At 44.0% G+C, this 27,001-nt stretch overlaps 1 protein-coding gene across 2 annotated transcripts; it reads left to right on the top strand.

Moving 5' to 3' along the window:
• Window positions 1–336: 336 nt before the first annotated feature.
• Window positions 337–7,657, top strand: TENT5A (terminal nucleotidyltransferase 5A). Of its 2 annotated transcripts, none has more exons than XM_058802069.1 (3): window positions 337–460; window positions 1,311–1,818; window positions 2,813–7,657. In XM_058802069.1, the coding sequence occupies exons 2-3, from the start codon at window positions 1,396–1,398 to the stop codon at window positions 3,590–3,592; spliced, it is 1,203 nt and encodes a 400-aa protein (XP_058658052.1). In that variant the 5' UTR covers window positions 337–460; window positions 1,311–1,395; the 3' UTR covers window positions 3,593–7,657. The 2 variants fall into 2 exon arrangements, with proteins under 2 accessions (XP_058658052.1, XP_058658051.1); XM_058802068.1 differs by lacking the exon at window positions 337–460 and adding an exon at window positions 946–1,100.
• Window positions 7,658–27,001: the final 19,344 nt, after the last annotated feature.

Here is a 27,001-nt window from a genome sequence, read left to right on the forward strand (position 1 = left end):
AAATAGTATCGATATGCATATAGTATCTATGTGCATTTTAAATAATAATTATATGTTCGTGCATGTACGTAACAGGTGAAAAACAAGCAGATGCATTCATTCTATTTGAAAGAAAATGCAAATAAAATATATGGGATGTTTATATAATATGCTTGTCTTCCACGTCATTTTTACGGCTCCGCGGTTACCCAAGTTGTACTCTATAAGCAGGATGCTCCTCTGGAAGGCACCGGCTCCTCCGTGGTCTTCGAGATGCCTTTTTCCTCCCGTCGCCGGCGAGGAGGGCGGGCGGGCACGGGGGAAGGGGCCGGGCCGGGGCCGGGCAGGCACGGCGTGATGCCGCTGCGCTGCCGCAGGCGGCTCTGGAAATCTCGGTCAGGAGCCGAGCAGCGCAAACCACACGGCCCGGGATCCTCGGCATCTGCTTGGAGAGGGGCTCTTGCCAAATTCCGTCGCTCTGGTATGAAGTTTGGCTGAGCCTGGGATGACCGGGAATGTCGGGGGGGGGGGGGGGGGAGACGGGCGGGGGGTAAAAAGGCAGCGGGAAAAAAAACCCGGCAATGAATGGCAGCGCGGAGCTGGGTGCCCCTGGGCGCGCATCGAGGCACGGCCGGAGCGGGGGGGGGCCGCGCCCCGTCCGGGGCAGGGAGCGCTGCTGCACTTGTTGCCTGCCCGGAGCCGTGCGGGGGAGGCTGCGCTGCGCGGCTCCCCCAGCCCGGGGCGGTGCGGGACGGCCGCGCCGGGCGCTGCGGAGGGGCGGGCGGGAGGGAGGGCGGCCGGGAGGGAGGGCGGCCCGCGGGTGCGCGGGTGTGGGCGGGCCGGGGGCACCGCCGAGGCCGGCCATGCAGATAGAGGGGGCGGGACGCGGGCGCCGTGACTCGGAGCCCCGGAAGCGCGGAGAAACCTCGTATAAAAACTACTGGGGACCTTTCCCGGCCAGAACTACGAAAGCTCCGGAGACGGCGGCAGCCTGCGGCGGCAGCGAGCGGGGCGGCCTCTTGGGCGGTGCGGGGCGGCCTCTCCGTCGGCGCGGGGCGGCCTCTGCCCCGGCGGGAGCGCGGAGAGCGGCGCAAGCAGCGGCGCAAGCAGCGGCGCTGCAGGTCGGGCGCTTTCCCTTATCGTGCAGCACCACCTGGCTCCGGGGGGCTTTTTCTCCCCCCACCCCCAAAATTATTTATTTATTTATTTTAATCTGATCAGTAGGTGTGTCCCCCCGCTTCCCCGCTGAAAGGGACGGCCGCAGGGGAGCGGAGCTCGGGCGCCGGGTGCACGCAGCTGCTGACCGCTGGCTTTTCCTCCTCTTTTGCCAGGCGCGGAGAGAGAGAGGCCCCGGGGGGCCGGCGGGGAGCCGGAGCGGTGCCTGGATCCAGCCCGGGGAGGCGGCGGCCGCTCACCATGGCAGACGATGAGAAGGCCGGCGGGAGTTCCGCGGACGGCGGCGAGAGCGCGCACTGCAACGTGCTGAGCTGGGAGCAAGTGCAGCGTCTGGACCGCATCCTCAGCGAAACCATCCCCATCCACGGCCGCGGTAACTTCCCCACGCTGGCCATGCAGCCTCGGCAGATCGTCAAGGTGGTGCGGAGCCGGCTGGAAGAGAAGGGCATCGGCCTGCGGGACGTGCGGCTGAACGGCTCGGCCGCCAGCCACGTCCTCCACCAGGACAGCGGCCTGGGCTACAAGGACTTGGACCTCATCTTCTGCGCCGACCTCAAAGGAGAAGCCGAATTTCAGACTGTGAAGGACGTGGTCTTGGACTGCCTCTTGGATTTCTTACCCGAGGGGGTGAATAAGGAGAAGATCACGCCTCTCACACTCAAGGTAAACCCGACCTCTGCCCAGACGCCCGGAGCGGGCAGGTGTGAGCTCCTGCCTGCGGGGAGCGGGCACCTTCCCCCTGGGGATGGAGTGGTGCAGCAGCTCCCCCCGCACCTCCGCGACCCACGGGAACCCCGAGCGATTTATTCACCCCACGCTTAAAAAAGGAGGAGTTTACGGTGAAGCGCCCTGCCCGGGGCTCTTCAGGATTGATTAGCTTGTTCTCCCTCCCGGTTGATTTGCTGGGAGCGCTGTTTTACCTGGGGCGTGTGCCAGGCGCTGCACACCTCGCTCCCCGCCCGGCTCGGCGGCAGCTCGGTGTGCCGGCCCCGGTTCCCGGGTGCGCGGGGAGCGTAGATGGATTTAACATCTGCAAGAAGGAAACCCCGTCTGCAAGGCATGCTTCCAGCGGTGTTAAGTGCCCCAGTGGGGAGGCATATTCCCTCCTCTAGAAGACACTTCGCTTGAGTTGATTAGCCTGAATCCAAATCCTTCCAGATTTTTAGAGGGACTTATTTTTTTTTAATACGGGACTGATTTGTGAACCTGCACTGGTAGGATTGAGGGGAATGAACATTGTCTAACTTGTTCTTTGGGAAGTAGAGAAGTGAAAACCAATAAATAAGATTTCTTTTTAGATTGCAGGAGTGACTTTCTACATATGGGTGCAGGCATATTTGGCAGATGTGCCATGGACTTAGTCTGTAGATGTATTTAGAAGTGACTGAACTAGGTAGTGTGGCTGTATGCTTCCCTTGCATGACACAGTCCCAGCAGAACACCCTCCCTCCCCTGTCATACCCTTGCAGTGACAGCATTTTGAGCTCTCACATTAAACACTTACTCTGTGGTTTGTATCTGCAGGCTCTGTGAAATCTTTCATGAAATGCAAATGGGGGAGGGAGCAGGGGGGCTTGGGAGGGGTGAGCAGACGCAGTGAAGGAGAAATTTCTTGGATCTTTGTCTTGATTTGCTCATTTTGTCTTTCTGATTATAGGAGGCTTATGTGCAGAAAATGGTAAAAGTATGCAATGATTCAGACCGATGGAGTCTTATCTCCCTGTCCAACAACAGTGGCAAAAACGTGGAGCTGAAATTTGTGGACTCTCTGAGGCGACAGTTTGAATTCAGTGTCGATTCCTTTCAAATCAAGCTGGACTCCCTGCTGCTTTTTTATGAGTGCTCAGAGAATCCGATGACTGAAACTTTTCACCCAACTATCATTGGCGAGAGCGTTTATGGGGATTTCCAGGAAGCCTTTGATCACCTCTGCAACAAGATAATTGCCACCAGAAACCCAGAAGAAATCAGAGGAGGTGGTCTTCTGAAGTACTGCAACCTTTTGGTAAGGGGCTTTAGGGCAGCCTCTGAATCTGAGATTAAATCCCTGCAGAGATACATGTGTTCGAGGTTTTTCATTGACTTCTCAGACATTGGCGAGCAGCAGAGAAAGCTGGAGTCCTACTTGCAGAACCACTTTGTGGGATTAGAAGACCGCAAGTATGACTATCTCATGACCCTTCACGGTGTGGTGAATGAGAGCACAGTGTGCCTGATGGGACATGAAAGGAGACAGACTCTGAATCTCATCACCATGCTGGCCATCCGGGTCCTAGCCGAGCAAAATATCATCCCCAACGTGGCCAATGTCACCTGCTATTACCAGCCAGCCCCATACGTAGCAGATGCCAACTTCAGCAATTACTATATTGCCCAGGTTCAGACGGTGTTCCCTTGCCAGCAGCACACATACTCTACTTGGCTGCCCTGTAATTAAGAACTGAACTTAGTAGACCCCGTGGAGAGAACTTTCTCTAAGGTGTAGGAAGGGGCGACGGGTCCCTCTGAAATGGGGTGTTTTGTGCAATGATGATCTGCTCTAGTTTTCAAGCTTGGGACAAGCTTGTGATTCTTCTAATAATTAATGGGAGCATGATCAAGAAAGAACCCCAAAATAATTGGATCCTACCCCAGAGCACAAGAGGCCTGTCATTAAAAGCAACCAGCTTCCCCTGAAATAAGTGAGGGAGGAATGCCTGATGACAATATGGGTTGGCAATATCTGCTCCCATAGCTTTGGCATAGAGAAGGTGGGAAAGCCTTATTTTCTTTTATTTTTATTCTTACTCTAGAATGGGATCTGCAAAAGGGAGAATATGAAAGAAACAAAACAAAAAAAAAACAACAAAAGAAAAAAAACTTCACAAAAAAACAGTTCTATATATATTCAGGAGTTAAAAGTTAGAGGCATAAAGCAGAGATAAGCTGAATAAAGTTGTATATTGGAATTACTGCATTTGGGGCTTGCAGCAAGTGCCGTCTATGGATTGACCATGTAGAATGTATAGCTTGCTTGACTAGAATGCTTTACCAGAAACAGCTTGCTCCAAATGAACAGTAGTGGATTGGTACAGTTATAGAAGCAGAAACACGTACGATGACAAAGTCCATTATTTCCAGCTGTGTGCATGCCTCACATTTTAAAAATGTGAGAATGCTGGAAAACCAGCTGTGGCAAGAAGTATATACTTAAGGACCAAAGATTTCACAAAAAAGTTATCCAAGCAAAGAAGATACAGTAGAGTATATATATATAAATATATATATATGTAAAAGGAGATGTTCCTATATTTGTACACACCAATAGTAATCAAAAGTGCCTGATGCCTTCATAAAATTTGAAGTGAGAAAAAAATTATATAGTTTTGTGGTTTAACCATGCATTTTATTTTATCAGGGACACAAGGATTAAAAAAAAGCAAACCAACCCATAAGCTTGTGAATAAGTGGTGGAGGAAATGCCCTATTTTTTTTCTTGGCAAATACCTGTATAGAGTTAATGTTTTGTCAGTGTGCTATTATCCTAGGTACGTGTGTGTATGTGTGTATATATGCTTGTGTGTGTATATATGTACATGTCATTGGTGTATATCTATATATATACACACACAATATATATTAATGTCGTCTAGGAAAATGTAGCAATTAAGGAATGTTTAAATAAAGTACTACTTGTTTTCCAGTTTGCAACAGGATGTCATAGGACAGTGGGCACCTTGCAGTGAAATTTTAACCCACACCTGAGAAATTTGGAGTTAATGAACCAGTCAGGATTAAGGTGGGATTCAGATAATGTCTTTGGTTGCAAGAACAAGGATTACAGTAATTCAGTGGGTTGCTTGTGAGCCATAATAATTCCACAGATGGAGAAAGATATGACTAGCTGATTTTTTTTAACTGTTTTGTACTGTAATGCCATTTTGACATTTAACCCACTAATGTTGTGACTGCATACCTCCATGATGTGTAATTTCAGTGGAACGTGGATCAAAGATAGGTTTATTTAAACCCCCTGACAGCTAAAGAATATTGTATTAGTTGGTAATTTGAACACTAATTGTTAATATTTACAGGAGTATTTTTAATAGAATGCATTATGCATTCCAGGACCACTAGAATTTAGCAAATGTGAAATGAACCCTTTTAAGAGTGTTGCACGATTGCTGAAAATTATATTTTATATATATATTATATATATATATATATATTTTTATGCAAATATTAAACATCTTTGATCTGGTTGTCACACTGCATTTACAATTTTAGTACTGTACTTTATTTAAATGGAATCACTTTACATTGGAACAATAGCTATTCACTTTCATTTCCTCTCCCGAAAGACCAGCAGGGGGGAAAAAAACCAACCTCCTCTGCTGCTGTTTTCACTTCAGTGCCATCTCTGAAGGTGTTAAATTCTTTGTTGTGCTTTGAAAACCTAATGGCTAAGTGACACTTGACTCTGATAGTTTGCTTTTTCTTTCTGAGGGGGGAGAAAAAAAAAGGGAATTCAGGCTTTTGAAGGAAATCCATCTGTGCCCTGCCTGGCCACAGGCACGGTCTGGCATTGGAGTCAGGGGCAGAGAGAGGGAGAGGACTCGTGTCCTGGCAGCGTGTTTTCCCTATGGAGTGAGTAAGGTACATCTATTTTTGTCGCGCTTTGTACTTTTCACTCTGCAGGCACTTTAATAGGAACCCGATTTGTTTACTGAAGCACCTTCCCCGCGAGTCCTTCAGGAAGCTCAGGAGCTGGTCCATTGCCATGCTAGCTCTGACGTGCAGACCTTGTCCCCGGGGACCTTCCCTTCCTTTGGGCTGGCCGCTGGTCCCAGCGAGGTTCGCTCCGGGCTGGGCGCTCCTGGCTCCCGCTCCTCCTGCTCCTGGCTCGCCAGCGGAAGCGAGGGGAGCGCTGGGGAAATAGGATCAGCTGGTAGTGTGGTGTGTCTGCTCTCCCACAACTATTTGTGGCAAATAAATGACTCATCCTCTCTTTAAAAGAGTTTGAGAATCTATAGCTGTGCCACAACCACAGAATGCTGATAATACATGATACAGTGCTGGTTTTCCTTTGAAGGACCCTTTTTTTTTTGCCATTGCTTGAAAGAAAGTTTTGAATTACTTCCTCTCAGCTCAAATCTAATTGTGGGTTGGGTTTTTTTCTGATTGACAGCAGCTAGTTACCTTGTAGTGCATACAGCCGGGCTCTGAGCTAAACTGCACCTTTTGGCATTTGCATTTTGATACATATATAATATGTTTTTATATATATTATATAGGTATTCCAGATCTGTTTTGCATATGTTAATGATGAAGTGGTGGAACTGGTGGAGCTTTGTTTTATTTGTGACTGGTGACTTTAAATGTGCCTGGTGTTAGAGGTGGGAAGAAGGCATGAGTTCAGGCCAAGAGTAAAATAAGAACTCCTTTTCAAAGCTGGTTTATTTCTGTGGTTTGCACACCTTTCCCTCCATAAAGTCTGACTTCTTTTTAACTATTTTTTCCCCTCCTCTTCAGCACACTGGTACTTTTAAAGTTAATAACCGTGTTCTTGCTTTGTAGACTTGATCTGTCCCATCCAATCAGCCGTAAGGTTAGAGCTTGTGCTACAGAAGACAGTGCCCCTTTTAAAGAGCTGAACTGATTAAAGACATTGACCTGATTACAGTAAAACTGTTTGTGCCACCGCTGAATTTCCTGCTAACCAACAGGGCGCTAAACTTGGTTAAATGTAACGATCGTGAAACGACCAAGAGCTTTTAAATGGATTTTTCTTCTTTTTTTTCTTCTTAGATGTAGCTGTCCTCTCAAATGCAAGAACATTTCTCCTAAAAATAGAAGGGCAATTAGAAGACCAAAAAGATGATATTTTTCTAGTTTCTTGTATTGCACTTAAAGTATTTTTTATCTTGCACAAAGGCCTTCACACAAATCCTCTAAACAGCTCTTACTAAATGCTTGGTTTGCATCACATCAGAAGCTCCTACCGGTTCAAAAAAGGCGCTTTTTTTTAATTGAGAAAATGAAGTGTGTTAGATAAAACTGCACAGAAAAGGAAAAATTGTATTTGCATATTCAGCTCCTATTTGAATATATTCTTTTGTATGGTTTTCTTTATGCAGAGAATTTCCCTTGCAAGAAAGAAAATCAGTGTACTGTTTTGCTGTTGTAATAGTGGTTTGCTAACAAAATAAATAGTAAAAAAAAATGGCCTGCAAATTTCAAGACATCTTAGCTAAAGGCACTGCAGGCTCCTGCAGTCTGTAGGAGTCTGTGCAGATTTGCTTTCCCTCAAATTTCCTTACAACTGTTGCCTTCTGCAAGGCATCCTGTTGCAGCAAACTGCTCCTTGGATTGCTCTTTTGGAACATTTTGACTATAGGCTTTGTCACAGACAGAAAAAGAGCTGATGGAAAACAGACTCTAGAGGGAACAGATTGTGAATTTTGTTTACAGCATCCAATATTTGGATTTTTTTGTAAATAAAAAGAAGTTATTTTTTTCTATTGATTTGTGTCTGCTGTCTTCCATGTCTGAAATAGCTCTGGCTTGCTCCTACTGAATACCAAGTTCGCTTTCATTAAAAGAGGACAAGGGCAGCACTTTTCTAGAAGAGTAGCATTGGGCTGCTTTCCGATTGGAGCACAGAACATTTTGAAAAGCCCTGCCTTGTGCCAGCTGAGTTTGGCTGGCTGTACTCAGCTGCAGAGGAACCTCCCCAGCCACTGCCAAAAATACGCACTCCAGCACCAGTTGGGCCGTGCAAATGGCCCGAAACACGGGAAGGAAACAGCGCCATGGAAGCCCCACGCCCTCACTGCCCTCCAGGGAAGGTCACAGGACGGAGCATCCATGGCTGTGGCTGTGATCAGTGCGCCACAAACCACCCAGCTGGCACAAGTTGGGGGGGGTCCTGGTGTCCTTGGGGCATGTTTGGTAGGGGCTGACATCTGCACCTTGCCATTTTGGTTGGTCCGGGGGGCAAGGGTGTGCTGCTGCCTGGTGTAGAGGTGGTGCCAGCTGTGGGGTGGGGTGCTGCGGATCCTGAGGCTTGGGGCACTGCTGGGGAGAAGGGATGCACATGCCTGATTGATTCAGCTGCTGAATCAGTCCACTTCTTCCCGCAGATTCAATGTTTACTCTTCTTCCCTGCCCTACAATGCTGCCCTTGTCAGCAGAGGTATTTTCTGTTTTCTGTGTTTACAGGAGAGATGCCTCAGTAATGAAGGCTAATTTCCTCAAAAAGCACTTCAAGGCGATATTAAATATTAATTTACAATGCTCGTGGCAATAATTTTTCAGTCATGGTGCCTCAGACTGACCCAAATTTGAAAAATAGTGGCTAAGAGTCTGCAGTATGTACCTCTTACTAGGCTCATTCATATACTGTGCTGGTCTTGGAAGTCTCAAACTGGCTCAGTGGGAGTGTGAATATGCTTATTTTAATGATGAGTGAACCTGTATTCCTGTGCAAAACCACCAACCAAACAAGTTGGTGGGATTTCTCATTTTTCCAGACGTAGTAGCAGCCCCCTTGCTGAATGCCAGGTGCCTTCTGCACAGTACCTCTTTTGAAATCAGCCTGGCCAGGAGGGGGGGATGCACTCAGCGTCCCTGTCCATACAGCATCGTCTTTCCTCTCATGTTACTGCCAGAAAAGGGAGGGGCACGTGGCCTACCCTTTCCTCCTGTTAACTTGCTCAGTTAGAGAATATTTCAGGCAGTTTGACAAAGACACAGATGAAAACTGGGGAGATTGGAAATCATCTAAATCGAAAAGCCTCTGCTTGTATATCAAAATCAAAGCCTAGATAGATGCTCTTACACTTGGAGGGAGTTAATTCCCATTTCTCTGCTTAAATCTGGGGGGATTTTTTGGAGAGCCAGCTGAGTGGAGCATTGTGAGTCCTCTTTCCCAAACTGAGGAAGAGTGTGATGCAGACACAGCCAAATGAATGCTCACTTTAGGATGTTGTGATTTTCTGGAGGGAGGAAGCAGTCAGTACTGAAGAGGAGGGAGGGTAAAAGCAAAGTGGGACAGTGAAAATCACCTGAACAACACCACCTTGAAAAGCTGGAGGACACACTGATAGATTACAGTAGGAGAGGAGAAATAGCTCAAGTCTTTAACTTCTGCTCACCCTGCTAAAATAAGTCAGATCAGAGAAGCTGCCACTTATCAAGATAAGTTACAGTCTGCGGTTTTCCTTGGCTGCAGCAGCACATATTTATTTTATTGCCATAAAAAAATTACGCAGGAACCTCTTTAGTCAGGAATGAAACTGAGTTTCTAGTTTTTATTGAGGTTGGAAAGACCTTTAAGATCATCAAGTCCAACTGTTTACCCATCACCACCAAGTCCACCACTACATCATGTCCCTAAGTACTACATCTGCTTATCTTTAAATACCTCCAGAGACTGTGCCTCCACCATGCTTCCTAGGGTAGCATGTTCCAATGCTTAACAACTTTTTTGGTGAAGGAATTTCTTCCTAATATCCAACCTAAACCTCCCCTGGTGCAACTTGAGGCCATTTGCTCTTGTCTCTGAAACCTCTGCTGAGAGTTTTGTAGAAGTTGCACGCACCTTTTTCCCAAGTGTTTGTGTGGATCTAGCGATGCCTTCCTGAAGCCGCCATCAAGCAACCTCCTCCCTTTTATTTATGTGTTTTTAGTAAAATTCAGTGCATGTGGCTGTATGAACTTAGATAAAGCACAGCTATATGCTGTTGCATTGGAGCTGGTGTAGTTTTGCAGCAATGCCCTGAATATCAATAGATGTGTGTTGGGATGTCTGCAATGGGACTCTAGTCTGCACAAGGATCAAGAGCACAAAATCAAAATCTGTACATTAGAGAAGAAATATTCACTGTTCAAAAGCCTGATAAGCTATCATGAACAGACTAATCAGACTAATCTCCTACATACTTACATAGCCTTATGCTGTCCAGAGAGTGTGTTTTGTGGATGAAAAATTTCACTATTTCATGTGACTGTTGCACCAGGATGAGCAATGACAGTACTTGCCAGAAAGTTTTCTCTTTTGCATTGTTTGGGAAAAACAGCTATGTCCTAAATACACACCTAAATATTGGGCACACAGCATGGATATTCCCCATGGTGAAAACATTTCTTAGATTCCCATAATGACTTTGAGGGTATAAATTGCTGGTTTTAAAGAGGATATTGTCCTTAAACATACTTTTCCTTCTGTTGGACTTGGGGATGAAAATGTTTTATGAGTGAACAACTCTCCTTAGTTAAATTTTCTTCTTGAAAATGGACACATCCAGAACAGCCAGCAGTATTTAAAAAATTGATCTCTCTTGTATCTAACCTAAACAGGGTCTCTTCTCTGGAGTTCCTCCCTTGGGGGCTGTAGAACACTGTCCCCTCTAAAGTCACAGCTAAAGAGAGTAGACAATGAATGTGCTTTGGGGACATCCAGCTTTGGAGACATCCTTGTCTGTGTGTCTATGTGGTCACCTCTCTGCAGTGTGAACAAAGGTGATGAGGGGTGCCTGGAGCAGGAAGACAGGTGCTTCTGGGGGAGATGTACATGGCTCTGTGATAGTTTTCTCTCAGGAAACGTGTTCCTTAGTGAATGTGTGCTTGAAGAGGATTCATATGTCTGTAGTCACTGCATGGCTCTTGTTTTAACCATGACTCCCTTTCTTGGCTTATTTCCTCAATCCAAGACATCTGTAGAATTCCTGAAGTGCATTCTGATGTGGAACAGTAATTGCAAGGAAACCTTTCTGTAATCACAACCATTCCTAATTTAACCAATTCTTTGAGGAAAGGATAAAGCCACGGTCCTTTTGCTTTTTAATCTTTTGTCCTTGAGTAGCTTCTCACAGTTTCACTTCTGCATTGCTGTTCTCTATTACTTTTCTGCTGCCTTCTCATCCTGATTCTTGCAGAAGAAGGAGGGACCAGCACCACATGCTTCTCTTCAGACTGTCAGTAATTCTGCTGGTCTCTAGTGTTTGAGAGCCACTGATGTAAGGTCAGTGCTAGATGGGTCATTAGGTGAGGTTCAGCAAGAGGAGTGGAATATCTCTGTGCAACCACGTGTCCTGGCTATCTTGTGAAATGCTCTTCAGAAATATTTGAAGCCAAGCTGTCCACTAGCAGTTCTTCATGACAGGGGAATTATTCATACAGCCTTATACAGTTACTTGAACTTCTCAAGAAGTGCAGAATAACAGTTAAATTAATTCAAAATTTATTAAAACAACAATTATGGTTAAATCAGGGGGAAAAAGGCACTACAGGGCACTTACTAAAATGTCAGCATGCAAACTAGTAAGAGAAGATCTTTCTCAGTATAAAATACTTCCTTGACTGTATTGTTTGGGTTTCAGCAGGCTGTTTATACACTTTGCAAACCAAGTACTTGGATTTGTACCCACTGAAGTACAAGTACCCACTGAAGAAGGGTTTGCATATCTTGTTCCTCACCTCAAGTCTTTGTTGTTTGGGAAGCAACAAATAAATGACTGGGGTCTGCATTGCAAGAGGGGTGTAAGCTATGACTAGACTGATTTATGTGAGTGCTGTTTATAAGTAAAACCCTATAAATGTCAGCTAGTGGCGGAAGCGAAACCGAGAGTTTGGGCTTCCTTCTCACCAGCTGTGAACAGTTCTTTTGCATTTTTTATGGAACTATAAAATTGAATAGTGCATCTTCTGTAGATGGAGCTTTCCAACATGCTTTTCATTTCTTCCCAACCCTCTGTCACCAATAATGTCAAATATTTAAGGCTGTATTTTCTAGTCTGGCAAAACCATTCCTGCCTGGTTTTGTTGAAGTCATGGACCCCTGTGGGGTCACACAGAGGCATTTGTGCTGTGTGCTACATGGTTTGGAAGCAGCATCTCCTTTGCTGCAGCCATCATAGCTCTTTATAGATGCCATGCTTCATAAAGTTATTTAGTCATGGAAGTTCCAAGAAGTTGAAACTAATCAGTTTTCCTCCAAGCCTAAACACAGACAGCCCCAGATTTGTCACCAGGATCTTACAGACACAGCTTGCCATGTGCCATTCACTGTCCCCAGGAAGAATATCTCTATCTGATGATTACAGCATCTACCTTGTATCAGGCTATTGCTGTTGCTCTTATGAAGACAATGAATTTGGCAGCAGAGACTCTGCAGAGCTGCACTGATGGCCATCCCAAAGGCAATCTACTAAGAGAGAAAAAACAGCTTCCAATTCTGGTAGGAACTACTGTCAGTGTTTCTGAGAAATGCATGCAGAGTATGGGCTCAGTGCTGAACACGATACATTTGTTTTGTGGAGTTTTGTGGGCAAACATGTTTGTCACAGATCACCTGTAGCATCACTTGCATTTTAGTTGTCATGGGTGCATGTGATTGACCAATGCACATGAAGTGCTCTTCAAACTCTCTTTGACTGCTCAGAGGGCATTCTCTACAGCAGAAGGGTACCCAGCAGATATTTTTCACTGCTAAAAGCTCCATCTTCGGTGTCGAGACATTTTCATGATAGTCTTCCCTGTAGGACAAAGAGTTTTCATCATCACAGAATGCCCTCCCACAGCAGTGGGAACATCCATGAGTGACAGGAAGCATCTGATGAAATTCCAGCCAATGCATCAGACACCTAAGCAGAAGCTGTGGGGTCAACAGACTTTCCTTTGCCTTTAGCCAGTCTTTGTATGCAGTGGTAGCAGCTGCCTGCGTGCTTGAGGAGGCATGTGGGGAATGTACAATGCAGATTTGGTAGCTGAGCTTGACCTGAGCGTTACTTGCTGCTTCTTTGTTGTCGACTGTTTGCTCTGCAGTAACAATCAAAGGGCATGACCAGGTTAGGACCCATTGTACCAGGCACTGTGCAAACACCCCTGTGCAAGTCCTGTCCCTTAGAGCTTCTCTGTGTGGAGATTTCAATGAGCTTATTTTTCAGCTGTCTCACAGTAAGTCAGCTCATTTGCTTAAGGCAGGCTCTTGCTTTTTTAAGAAATGGAATATAACCTGCAAAAATTGTTCCCAAAGAGGCAATTTTCATGAAATATTATGGAATTCTGTAAATTTGTTCACCTGCTAAGTCTGTCATGTCAAAATCTTAGCTTGCCTTCATGAATAACTGAACTCAGTTGTTCTCTTAAAAGGCTGTGTGCTCACTGTGATACCTTTTTGTCAGAGACCCGAAATCAGTTCTATAGTCAATGCAGACACAGGTCCATTTATCTTCCCTCCATCTTGAATTTCAGTTACTTCAGGAGGTGAAATGAAAACACTGTGGAGTAGTGTGCAGGGACATTAAATGACTGCAGAGCCATAACCAACAAACCTGCTGAAGAAACTGAGCCCACAATTGGAATCTCTTGAGACTGAGCTTCCTCCAAATGAGTGGATGTCCTGACTGGGCTTATTGCTTTTTATTTCTATACAGGTGATACTTTTTTTTTTCTTTTAGTCTGGCCACCAGACAAATACATGAGGGTACAGGAATTTCCTTAACAAGCAAAGATTGATCACTTTGCAGGGCTGCCTGCATCAGTCAACTGGTGAATCCACATCCCCGTAATACTCACTGTCATAAATATACAATGTCCCAGGCTTAAACTGATTGAAGAGAATCATTATCCTGGGACCCACAGTTTCCCTGAATGCACATTGCTTCCTGAATATATCAAATTGCAGTGTTTGGAAAATTTTAAAGTGTTAAGCTGTTGATGGGCAAAAGCTGCTAGAAAGAAAGTTTAGTTATGGAAGACCATTGTATATAATGAGCTGAAGGGAAGGGGAACCCAATAACAGTCCTTTCTGTAATTCAATAGAATATTTGAAACTCAGCTGTAAGTCCCTGACTATGGCAGCTCCCACAAGAGCCTTGGACTGTGGTCATGGCATGGTCTGTGTTTTCATCCTCATTCCCTGTTTTCAGGGTTTGTATTTCAACTGTAAAACATTCATTACAAATTAGGTGAGTCCACATATGGCTTAAACCCACAAAAGGCAAGAAATTCAGACTTTGGGCTGGAACTCCCTGTCCTGCCCCCTGACAGGCTCCTGCACTGTGTCATGCTGCCAGCTGGGAGAAGTGGTATCCTGTGGGCATTCTTCTCCATGCAGCTCCTATAGTAGCTGCCTAATAGGAGCTATTTCTAAATATATAATCCACCTCTTCCACCCCAAAGTTTAATGCCATGCATTACCAAAAGTTTGGCTCATGCATCTAATGTTCTGATAAACATTAATGGGCATTTTCCATGAAAGCTTGGCATTAAATATAGGAACTTATTCAAATATGAACTGTATTTACTTTCTGAAAGGCATATGGATTTCTAAACAAATGAATTTGTTAGGTATAATTTAAATAACATGCCAAAAGGATAACCTTTTTTTGGAAAAAGTATTTCAAATGTTGCTCATTTTAGTTGTGCAACAGACAGAAACATTCTTGTTTGGAAAGGTTAGGATAAGACTTACTTATTTTACCAATACACCAATAATTTTGGATCCAGCTTTTCTTAAGCATAGTAAAAGCAAAAATTGGCAAATCTAACCAAAAATCCCACTGTCTTTTTGGGAAGCAGCTGCTTCAATAATCAGAGCTATGGCCAGTCTACTGTTGAGAATGTCCTTCTCTTACTGGTCCAAGCTGACTTTCCCAAAGACCAGGGACAGCTCATGGCTCAGACTCCCATAGTAGTAGGAGGCTAATGTCATTTCTACTCTCTTCTTTGACAGATGAGAGCCAAAATCACAGAGGATGGTGAAGGCCTTCTGCCCTGTTCCCTTGAATTTGAAGGAGGCTTGCAATAGAAAGTACAACTCACTATTTTGTTCCTCTCATCACCCCAGAGGTTTGTGGGCAGAATCCATCCCCAGTTTCCAGAGCCCTTGCAGGATGCTGGCAAGAAGAGCTTGGGATGAGTGTGGTCAGGTAAAGGATCACCACACAGCTGGCCTTCACCTGTGCAGTGGCCACAGTGCACAGCTGATTTGTTGGACGTGAACCAGGGGAAAAGTGACTTTTGAAATCCTTTTTCAATAGATCTGGATTATGCCAATTTTCTTCTTACAATGAAGAGCTGGATTTTGATGGAGCTGTAGGAAGAAACAATGTGTTACTTGACGGGAATCCAGGATATGGGATTTCCTACACTGCTTATAGTGGGACCCGAGCTGGCCAGGGTTTTCAGGCAAGCCTGCCTGGGCTCTTTTTTTATGCTGAACATTCAAGAGACTCCAGTGTCACATGTGGCCCACACAGCACTCCAGCAGCTGCCCCACAGCAGGTCATGCTTCTCTCAGGCCGTCATGATTTTGGATACAGTGACCAGAGCAATTCAAACACACCTCCTCCCATCTTATTCACCCCATCAGGGACTTGAAATAAAAAAAGAACACCCCCTGGCATGCAGGGAAAGAGACCAAGGGAAATGGTGGTGGGCTGCCATGAGGCAGAGCTGAGGGTCTCAGATCCATGGAGAGCAGCCCTGGTTGTGGCTGACCCTTGCCAGGAGTGGAGATGCTGAGTAAATTGAGAGCTCAATCAGGACAGCACTTCTTGGCTCTGGGATAAAACCTCAGAAGGCAGATGGGGACAGAAAATAGCTTAGGTTGGCATTGAAATGAAAATTAATAGAATGGAAAGAAGATGCAGAAAATTGGTACTGAAACAAGGGATTTGAAGGTAATTAAACAATTCATTTTGTCTGTCTTAGCTTCATTTGAGACATTTTATTACATCTTAAACAGAACAGATAATTTTATTGTGATTTATTTTATTATTTTAAAATATGCTTTTTATGCTATTTAAAAAAAGTCAGTGTAGAAATAAAAAATGTGATTTCCAAACTATAATTGTATGAATTCTTATGACATTTTGTAGGCTAAGTATTTATTCCAAGTTGTAGGTAAAATTTATTTTGAAATAGCAAATTTTTCTGACAGCAAGTGCATTTCTATATGCATGCACACATGTGGCATACAAATATAAAGATTGGATTATGCCTTTTAAGACTTTTGTTTCTGCTTTTAATTACATGATTTAAAGATCAACTTAACTAAGGCCTATTCAGCTGCAGTTCAGTGACTTCTGTGCAAAACCAAGGCTTTTTGCTGGTTGTCTCATGCTCAAAAGAAGGAAGCATGTGCTAACAAAGCTTTCTGTAGAGAAGCTTCCTCTGCTCATCCCCAAAAAACTGCAGAGTTAGCATATATAGCCTTTCCCACCTCTGAGGGGATGAGTCCCAGGAGGACTGGGAGTGAAAACCCTCTGTAAAGTTTCTTTGCTGTTCAGTCACTTTCAATTTACCTTGAAAACCATAAAACACAATTCAGTTCATGTATCTGGTGGCAAAGCTAGAGCAAGTGTATGTTCCTCATTAATCTCTTATGGCCTAAACTTCCTCCTTATTTAGTCCTCATATATTATTTCCATTTATTTCCTCATTAATCTCCAGTGGCCTTCTTTTTTGCAGCTGGATGCCTGCATGAAATGCTTTTCTTTCTTCTCTGCTAAACCCTAGAGTTTTGATACTGAAATTTAATTTTATGTGTCAAGTTGATTTTTTTCCCCAATGTGTCTTTCATTCATAAACCTTTGGTTATCTATTTTTAAGAGAAAAACCCTCAAACAAACCTCAAAGAGGAAAAATATACTTCCAATAAATAATATGGCACTGCTGCTGTAAGAGCAAGTTAATCCTCACAGCCATTATAATGTCTTCAGATTTTTTCTCTGACATTTATTAACTTCTCATGGAAGGCAGGGGGGATTTCTTTCCCCATCAGACACTTCACAGCTTGCTTTTCAGGCCTCTGAGTTTTGGCAATAATCCACAAAAGGATGTCTGCTGTCACAAAGACCACATCAGGATTTTTAGCTTCCCAGCAAGAAATCATTGTGTCTGTGGCAGCATTACCAAAGAAGTGTGCAAAGATTTTGGCCCCCTCCCTCCTGATGCTGCAGACCTGCTGTGGACCAGGTTTTTTCCCACTGATGAGCCATGTGGTCTGGGGAGTGTGCAGAAACCCATCAAACCCTGAAAGTGCCTAGAAGTGCCTAGCATGACTGTTGGGTAGCTCAGCTCCTCCCAGGGTCACAGCCACTTGTTGGGAATCCGCTGGAGTGCAGCAGGGTGCTGGGGAGGTAGAGCAGCAAAGGGCCTTTAAATAATCTGTTCCTACACCTGGGGGTGCCTGGTGTGCAGCTCTAAAACTGTCAGTCCATGTGATCCCCTTAGCAGAGAAAATCATAGAGTCAAAAAAGCATGGACTGGCCTGTGTTGGAAGGAACCTGAAAGATGATCTCATTACAACCCCCCTGCCACAGGGGACATTTTTTGCTTGATCAGGTGGCTCAATGCTCCATCCAACCTGGACTTATACACTTCCAGGGATGGGGCATCCACAGCTTCTCTGGGGAACCTGTTCCAGTGCCTCACCACCCTCACAATAAAGAATTTCTTCCCAATATCTAATCTAAACCTACCCTTATTTTAAAGCTGTTCCCCCTTGTCCTATCACTACATGCCTTTGTAAAATATTTATCTCCATCTTTCTTATAGGCTCCCTTCAGGAATTGGAAGGCTGCAATTAGGTCACCCTAAAGCCTTCTCTTCTCCAGGCTGAATAATCCCAATTCTCTCAGCCTTTCCTCATAGGAGAGGTGCCCTCTAATCACCTTGGTGGCTCTCCTCTGAACCTGCTTGAGCAGGTCAATGTTCTTCCTGTACTGGGGACCCCAGAGAGTCCAGATGGAATCTCCCCAGAGCAGAGCAGAGCAGAGGGGCAGAATCCCCTCCCTTGCCCTGCTGCCCACTCTGCTTCTGATGCAGCCCAGGATAAAATTGGCTTTCTGGGCTGCAAGTGCACGTTTCTGGCTCATGTCCAGATTTTCATCCACCAGCACTCCCAAGGCTTTCTTGGCAGGGCTGCTCCTGCTCTGTCCACCCTCCAGCTTGTATTGATCCTGGGGGCTGCCCTGACCCAGGTGCTGCACCTTGCGCTTGTTGGAGAACATGAGATTCCTCTGGAGTGGAAAGAGCCAGCAAGGATGTTCTGTGATGTCCCCTTGCCCAAAGGCAGGATCAGCTGTTCTTAAACTCTTCCTGACTGTGCTCTCACAGCGAGAGCAAACAAATATCTAACATATTTTCTTATGGCAAGCCCTTCAAGCTGGATGGTAGAAAATTGGTTCATGTTGGCTCTTTTGCCCTTAGAATCCTCTGCCCTCCCTGGCTGGCAGCTGTAAGCAATTGTCCCACACTGCATTGCCAGGGCAAGGCAGAAGGAGATTGTGCTGGCTTTGGCTGAGATAATTTTCTTCAGAGTAGGCAATATGAGTGTGTTTTGGACTTCTGCTGAAAACAGTATTGATGGCTCAGGGATGTTTTTGTTATTGCTGAGCGGTGTTTGCACACTTTTCTGCTTCTCTTCCCACACCACCAGAGAGGATTCTGGGGTGCACAAGAATTTTGGGAGGCAGCACAGCCAGGACATCTGACTCAACTGACCAAGGAGCATTCTGTACCATGTGGTGTCATGCTCAGCATATAAAGCTGGGGCAAGAAGGAAGGGGGAAAGTGTTCAGAGTGACAACTTCAGTCTGCCCAAGTCCCTGTTATGTGTGATGGAGCCCTGCTTTCCTTGGGATGGTTGAACACCTGCCTTCCAATGGGAATCAGTTCCTGGGTTTGCTTTTCTTGAGTGCATGGCTTTTACTTTCCCTATTAAACTGCCTTTATCTCAGCTCATGAGTTTTCTCATTTTTACCCTTCACATTTTTTCCCTAATCCAGCTAAGGAAAATGAGCAAGCAGCTACATGGGGCTGAGTTGCTGACCAGGGTTAAACCATGACAGAGATCCACCATGTTCCAAAGCTGTCAGAAAATTAGCATTTCATATCTCAGACTAGCAGAAAGTGAGATGTGCTGAGGATGGGTACAGGGAGGGGAAGGGATCTCATCAAGACCTGCCCAGGAGGTGAGGAGTGGAAATATTTCTGTTTAAAAGGTTTGTGCAGCAGATGCAAAAAGAAAGGATCAGCAAAGTGAGAATTTCAAGCCAGCAGGTCTGTTTGCCCCATGAAATTGCAGCACTTCTGGAGCCCATGGCCTGTCTCAGCGCTGAATCTGGAAGAGGCTGGTTTAACATAAAGCTTTTTGCTTAAGGCAGTGAGAAAAATAATGGGAGAAGTGACATCAGGTGTTATTGCAGAATTTCTGTTTGCTGGCACCCCTGCTGTGTGGCTCTCGGTGTGCAGCTGCCTGCCAGCCCGGCTGTGCACCTGGGCAGGGCTGCAGCACCTCCCACCCTGAGCTCCCTCCTCTCCAGGAGAACACAGAGATGATGCAAAATCTAAGAGCTGAGGATTGGGCAAGGGAGACAAGTTCTGGGGAACACTTCAGGCGTGAGGCTTGGACTGATAACATCATGGTGACTCTTGTCCGAGTTTTTGTTCTTTTGAACTATGCCCGTGGGAGAATTGGCATATCAGAGCTCAATCCTGCAGAATTGCTTCATGCATACAGTTATGGATATAGAGGATTTGCTGTCTGCATTGTATCCTGCTTTCAAATTGCTTTTCAATGTGCTCTACATTGCTTTGCATGTATTGTCCTGTACACCTTTATTTTACAGAGTAGATCCTTAGATACATCCCAGATCTAGTCCTGACCATTAGCTCCTCCAAAATGGTGCAATAAATTCCCATTCCTCCTTCCCATTCCAATAGTTTGCACTTTTTGTTGTTTTTCTGCCTTGAAATGATTTTTTATCATTTTCTCATTTTTCCCACGCTGCCCAGCTGAGCTGAATAACAAGCCCCATTCCTCCAGTTCGTTGCCATGTCCTGCATATTGTGACCTGTTGGTGTTGGTGTACCTGGCACTTTAATGTTCCTCTCCCATTTGTGTTGGGTGGCTACTGTTGCTCCAAACAGAATTTGAGGTTTTTTGGTTTTTGGTTCTTTCCCCTAGTTCTGCAGTGTTGTTCTGTGCTTAGGGGATCTCTTGATGAAAAAGGACTGTAATGAAAGAAAAATTATTACAAGCCCATGAAGAACAAGGTCCACTGAGGAGTGGGTGCAGTTTATGATGTGTTGCAGAGTCTTATCTGTGACATGCTTTTCACATTGCATTTTAACTTCCAGCTACATTGGCAGCCCCAGGGATGCAAGGGATTTTGTTTGTCTTCTTCTTAGATGCTTGAGGGAAGTTTGAAAGCATCATGGAGCAGAATTATTTCATTTCTGTTATGCAAAATGCACATTTGGCCTGTCTTTCCACACAGGTCAGACTCTCACCAGACTTTCACCCCAAGAACCAAATAACCAACCATTTGAAAGATAGCTCTGTGGAGTCCCATGACCCCACAGAACAGGACTAAAGGATGGAAACTGTTGGAAGGGCATCTTACTCTCATAAAATGTCTTTTCTAGATCTGGGCCTTCTCTGCAGATGACGCTGGCTTTAGCAGGGAGAGTAGAAAAGAAGATGAAAGAATAGACAGGTTTTTATTGATACAAGTCTAGTTTTGAGAGCCTGTTCAGATCACACATGGCATCTGTAGTGTTGTCTCTTTTTAGAAAAGGCTTGATGGAGACTGTTTCCAGTGTCCCCATTTCTTTGGCATGGTTAATGGGTGACAGTGCAGATTTTACCTGAAGTGGCCCTGTTCCCAGTCACTCTTCTCCTGTTTGCCTCTGGGATCAGATTACCTTCTTGCTACTTTTAACTCCTCAGAGATTTGTTCTCATCTTTAGGCCTTGGCTGAAAACAGTGCAGGTTATACATAAATTGTAATGAGAACCACAGAAGTTTGCTCAGGGTAATACAAATGCAAAATTCAATAGGTCATGAGACACCAAAAACCCTCACAAAAAACCTTTGAGAGTTGCCCACTTGTCTGGAGTTTCTCCCAATAAAGGATGTCTTAAATCCCCTATTCCTTTTCAAGCTGACTACTCAGTAAAAACTATTAACACTTTGCTGTACTTCACATCAGGGAGCCTGAAAGCCAGACTTTGTCACATCTGGAACTTCATGTGCTGTCCAGCAAATTCTTTTCTTCACAGTGAAAACTGAGCTGAAAATTTCCTTTAGACAGCTGAGTGTACTGGAGAGTATGATATAATCCTGAGGTCTTCATGGAAAACTGATAATGGCAGCAGGAGGCATTACATAAGAAAATGTGAAAAACTGAGCATCACTAAAACCTGTAAATAAAAGTAGTCAGAAATCTGAGAGATAATAATCACAAAACTTAAAGTTGCACAGAGGCCTGTATTTGATTCTGTAAATTGAATCATGCATGGTTATAGAATTGCCCAGAAATAACAAGTAGCATGTTGATGAGAAAATAGAATATCACTAAAAGCAATCTCTAATTTTCACAACAGAAAGAGAACTTACTAATAAGAATAGAAAATCTGACCAATGATTTGCCATTGTTTTGAATGAGACTTAGAGCTGTTTCTTGTTCTGCAATTGAAGCAAAATCCATTGTGGTAACAGCACATTGCTCTCAGCTTCCTTTGCTTCCTCACCACCAGTGAGGGGTGTCCAGCATTCCAGGACAGGGTTACTTCCAATAATCCTGGGAATCTCAGCCCCTCCAAGATGCCCACAGCTTCTTCTAGGATTTAAAAAAAAAAAAAAAAAAAGCAATTTGTGACTAATGTTTGCATGGTTATGTGCAAATTTGGTGCACAATTGTGCACAATTTACTGCACAATTGTGCACCAAACATACTGAGGTACTTCCAGATCTCAGTATGTTTGGTGCACAATTGTTTCTCCTTAGCTGCCACGATATCTTTGTGCTCCTCTAGCCCCCTGAGAAAAAATACATTTAATTTCTACACTTTTGCTAACCAGGAGTTGGAAAAATATTTCACCCAAAAAACCTACTGGACTCAACTGGTTTTGACTGTTCTACTGGACCTATTAACCCTAGATAGGATTGCTGGTTGAACTCCTGCTCTTGCTGACAGAGTTCATGCAATATAAAAGCACACACTCCCTTATGTAAGGTCAGAACATTTGGCATTTCTTCTGAGACTGTAAGGAAATAAAATCAAAGCACCATGTGATTCCGTAGACTTTCTCCTGGTGATTTGTTCAGTGACATACTGACCATCACCTGCCTCATGGATGGATATGAGAATGTTTGGATTAACTTGCTATCTCAAAATCTGGATCTTTAGCTAGGGTTTATCTAAATATATTAATCTTAACCATGTAGACAAAAATCTCTGTGTTATTTCTCTTTCCTTGTGATCTCAATTAACTTAAAATCCTACTATGAAGAAAGGAAAAAAAATACAATCAGATTTTATGTTTCTCTAGGATAGTGCCTTTAAACAGTGGCTGAATTTTTTTTTTGGAGGCTGAATTTTCCAGCCAGGTACTCCACTGCAGTACCTTAAGTTCCACATTCTGAGAAACTGAAATAAAAAGCTGAAGACTACTCATATAGGCATTATTTTTTACCCGTGAAGTCACTGATTTTTCCACATTAATGACAGGATAAAAGATATCAGGCTTCAATTCAGATTATGACAGTATTTAATGTCTTTTCCACATACAGCTTCAAGCTAGGAGAGGACTTCCTCTCTTGTTTTCATGGGAATTTTGTGAATTCCAGTATATATATTTTTCCAGCTGTGATATTTTATTTGAAATTGGAAATTGCCAATTGAAATATCACCTTTCCCATGGAAAAGTTGCTCATACTAAATCTTAGCAACGTAAATTTATTTGAAGTACTCAGGTTAGGTGGTCTCTACACATAAAGCAGTGTCCTGAAATCTGAAATTATTCTCCATAGAAGTCAACACCTGGATCTTGGCTTGTTTCCCCATAGAGAAATCCACCACTACAAAGCTGAAGGACAGGGAGGAGTGTGTTATATCTTTAGTCTAAGGTCACTCAAGGTAAACCTTTCCTTTGTTAACCTATCTTCTGACGAAAAACCAGCTCTGTTTAAGCATCCACCTGGTTTTCTTGGGAAGTACTGAATAAAAGCAGCTACTGCTGTATTCATGGGTTTGACTTTTTATCGTCAGTCTGGAAATTGCATCTGGGGAAGCAATTAACCAGGAAAAATCATGGCCTATATGATACACTATATACTATATAGACTATATGCACTAACTTTCCTGTTAAAGAGAAAGTTTGTTACTGCCTAGAGAAAATAACCTAGCACTTTTGCTACTCCGGTCGATCTGTAAGTGTGAGATTCTTGAATGTGGCCTCTCCTGTGCCTCTGTCATGTGGTTGTCTTCTTGTCCAGCTCCTCTTGTCCCACTACAGTAGCTCAGCCTTGCCTTTTCTGGCAGCCTGGAGCCTTTGGCTAGGCTGGCCAAGAAACGATGCTTCTTCCCCCTTGCTAGGGTGCCTGTCTGGTCCAGCCTTGGCTCTCTGCAGCTTTGAGGTCTGGCAGGTTTCAGGGGCTATCTGGTGCAGCCCACGGTGACATGGGGTGTTGTCCCTAGCAGCAGGAGTCCCAGGCCAAAAGCAGTTCAGCTCCTCAGTGTCTTGCTGCAGAGATCCAATCTCACAAGGGTGGCACTGGAGTGTGTGCACTGTGCTGCCACCATGGGAGCTGAACTTCTGCAAAAGCAGTGGCAGCCAGGCTGGGTGCAACCCAAATTTGTTGCCTCCTAAGCTGAACAGTGAAGGATGCAGTGCAAAGGTGCTGCTGTATAAAAGTTATGGTTTTAAGCATTGATGTGATCCTGGTAAACATTAAATACAATGTGTGCAGTGAAGTTGAAGAAGAATCTTGGTTTAACCAGAACTGGTCTGAGGGTTTGGTGACTGCTCAGGAGCAGGGCTGTTTTCCTTCATGTTCAGGCTGAGATATTTGGTCGCATTCAGCACAGCAGATGCTCTCAGATGGACTCTGCCTTCATCTGAGAGTCAGTAACTTCAAGAAACTGAGAGCTTTGCAGTTTGGATGTCTCAACGCTAAAAGGCATTGCCAAAGAAGAACACATTGAAAAACTCTAGTGACAAAGGTAGGAAAAATAATGTCAGATCTACTGTTTTATGGCTGTTCCAGCACACAGTTTTCATTGATGACTTCTCCAGATGGAAAATATTTCTTGCTTATTCAGTGCATCATGTCTATGCATATGTTGCCTATACCTGCATGCATACATGCCTATACATATATATGCAGCAACTTTTATTCCCATTGACCACATGTCTAATTGTTTCAGCTTCACATTTGTAAGCAGGCACAGCACAGACTCCCCAAATGTTCTTTTGCTTTTTCCTGAAGCTCTGCTGATTTTGCATACAGAGCACAGAAATCTGACAAAATTTTGTCGCCATCTGTAACTGCTGTATGCATAATTAAACTGCGTTAGCAATCCATACCTATCAGCTTTCATTCTGATTGCCATGTGCACACACAAAATTCCTAAACAGAAAAGTATAGATAAGTCTTTGAAGACTGTACCTCACTTGTTTTTCTCACACTCAGTTTCATCGCTAAAGAGCTTTTTACCATGTAAGTTAAAATTTCACCAGTTTCCCTCTACAAGGATAATCAACTCTTTTTTCCCCTTGTGCCTGCATAAGAAAAATAAATATCCAAATGAGCACTTCATTCTGCCCATAAAGCTGACCAGTCATATTTTATTTAATAATCTTTGTACTGTTGCTGGTCTGTGTTTAAATGTTTTGGAATTTTACGTGATCAGAAACTTAGACAACATCTAATGGACTCTAAAAGGATTATAATAAATGTTAAGAATAAGATCATGTGCCATTTAAATAAAAAAAATACCATTTTAGGGGCCTTTTGCTATGACATAAAGCATCTCTGACTATTTTGGAAAAAAAAGCAATCCCTAAATATAAGACTTTAAAAACAGATAATATAAAACTCCAAAATAAACTTACCCCTCCTTTTGGAAACAGTATCTCTCTTTACTCAAGCTAGACAATTTTGTAAGTCATCTTCATTTTTGGAAAAAGACGTCTTAGAATGACTGGCAAATCTGGTGATCCAATGGAAAGAATTTCTGGATGTTCAGCCAGTCTGATCCATGTTTTGACATTTTATGCAAGGAAATAAAAACTGGTTTTCCCCCCATTACTACAGGCTGCTATTACAATCATTTCATGCAGATCTGGTTACACGCTCACAGAAAAGTCATCAATGTATTGGAAGAAATGAATAAGAAGGACTATTTCTGTTTATGCAAAACCAAAACTTCTGGAGGCGCCTTGCAGGTTATTTTCACGGTGCAGCTTGCCATAGATCCAAGTTAGCAACACAACACTGAGCAGCAAAACCTGCAGTGATGGCTGTTACTGTTAGCCTGGAAGGCCAAATGAGACCAATTGTATCTACCTTGTCCCTAGAAGACCACAAAAGTGCATCCCCACACTAGAGAGCTCAGGGAATGGTGGATGTGTTGAATGTCTAACTAAAAAGTAGAAAGGTACCACATGCCCTCCTAGAGACATTTCTGAAAATCCTATTTTTAGGTGAGATTTTAAGAGGTGTGCTGGGTCAGAGACATAGTGTGGGAAGAGGGTTTCATTTAAGGAAAGTTTCATTGTGTTCTCACCTCTGGAAATAGACACAATTTGGGTTTCTTTTCAGAAGTCTTCGTACCAGCAAGACCTATGATTCAACATATTAACCTGCACATTCTGGCACCATCGTGGTCAGTGAATCTCCTTCTGATGTCTTCTCTGCTAGTTTCACTTACCTTTCTGAAAGATCAATGAGCTGGTTGCTGCACACTGTGAAAAAAATCCAATCATGCACTTTACAAACTGCACAGTGTCTTGGGGAAAATAACCATATTCTCCTGACTTTTCTCCTCCAACCTTTTGAGGTCTAATTGTATGAGTTGGAGGTAGCTGTTCCTCAGACTCAAGACAGACTCAGTCACAACTTGGGTGTCACACCCAGGCCACAAAAAACAACTTGACCATTTTGGCAGACAAAGGTGAGGAGGAGAAATAGATGAAGAAACTGAAGATATTCCTTGATCCTAAAGCCTGGCCCCTTCTGGTAGCTGATGGAAAATCCATGGTGCTGAGAACATTAGCAAGTTGGATACCTTGGGTGTACCACCCCCAGTCACATTGTTACTGCCCAGTGAAGTTAGTGAAAGGATGCAAACCTTTGCATGTTCAATCTCCATTACATTGTGTGGTCTTCCTGCTCTGTGACTGCAGCTTTCTCCTCAAGATTAAAATTCTGACTCTTCTCTTCTGACTTATGTTCCGCTTGGCCTCCTAAAAACCCTAGTTAAAGGTCTTTCCTCCAGGTCATGCACATTGGATTATATTTAAGAAAACAATAATGACAGGTTAATGACCAATCCCAAACCTGTGTCTACCTGCCCAAGCTCTGGGAGAGGAGGCCCAGGGGAGGTGGGCATTGTGAGAGTGGGCATGTGTTACTGTTCTGTTTGTATTCCACAAATGCGGCTCTGGGGTACAGCTGAGCAGCTCCAGGAGCTGTGCTCTGCACTCCTATCTGCAGCATGTGTGTGCAGACACCACTCTGCATTATGTTCATTTGTAACCTACAACAAGCATTCTAAAATGTGTCTTTTCTTTCAATTTTTTTTTTTTTTAAGTTTATCAGGTGCAATTCCCAGCTGAGTAATGGCCCCACTGAGCATGGTAAAAAAACACCACCCTCTGAGGGTGCCAGCACTGCCAGTGCCTGTCAGCTACTACTCTTCACTAGGCTGGCATGCACAAAAATAGAAAAGACAGCCATGTCATACTTGCATGCAGTGGCCTTGGATTTCCTCCACCAGCCCACAGATTCAGGAAGTTCTTAGGTTATGGAAATATAAGTATTCTAATATTGATTTTATTTGGCATA

Source organism: Ammospiza caudacuta, chromosome 3 (assembly GCF_027887145.1).
Source record: "Ammospiza caudacuta isolate bAmmCau1 chromosome 3, bAmmCau1.pri, whole genome shotgun sequence".
Lineage (NCBI taxonomy): Eukaryota > Metazoa > Chordata > Aves > Passeriformes > Passerellidae > Ammospiza > Ammospiza caudacuta.

Excerpts from the sequence above, each read along its gene's own strand:
- TENT5A (XM_058802069.1), top strand. The coding sequence starts at position 1,396 with ATGGCAGACGATGAGAAGGCCGGCGGGAGTTCCGCGGACGGCGGCGAG. Across the intron at positions 1,819-2,812 it reads TCACGCCTCTCACACTCAAG|GAGGCTTATGTGCAGAAAAT; the intron begins GTAAACCCGACC and ends TTCTGATTATAG.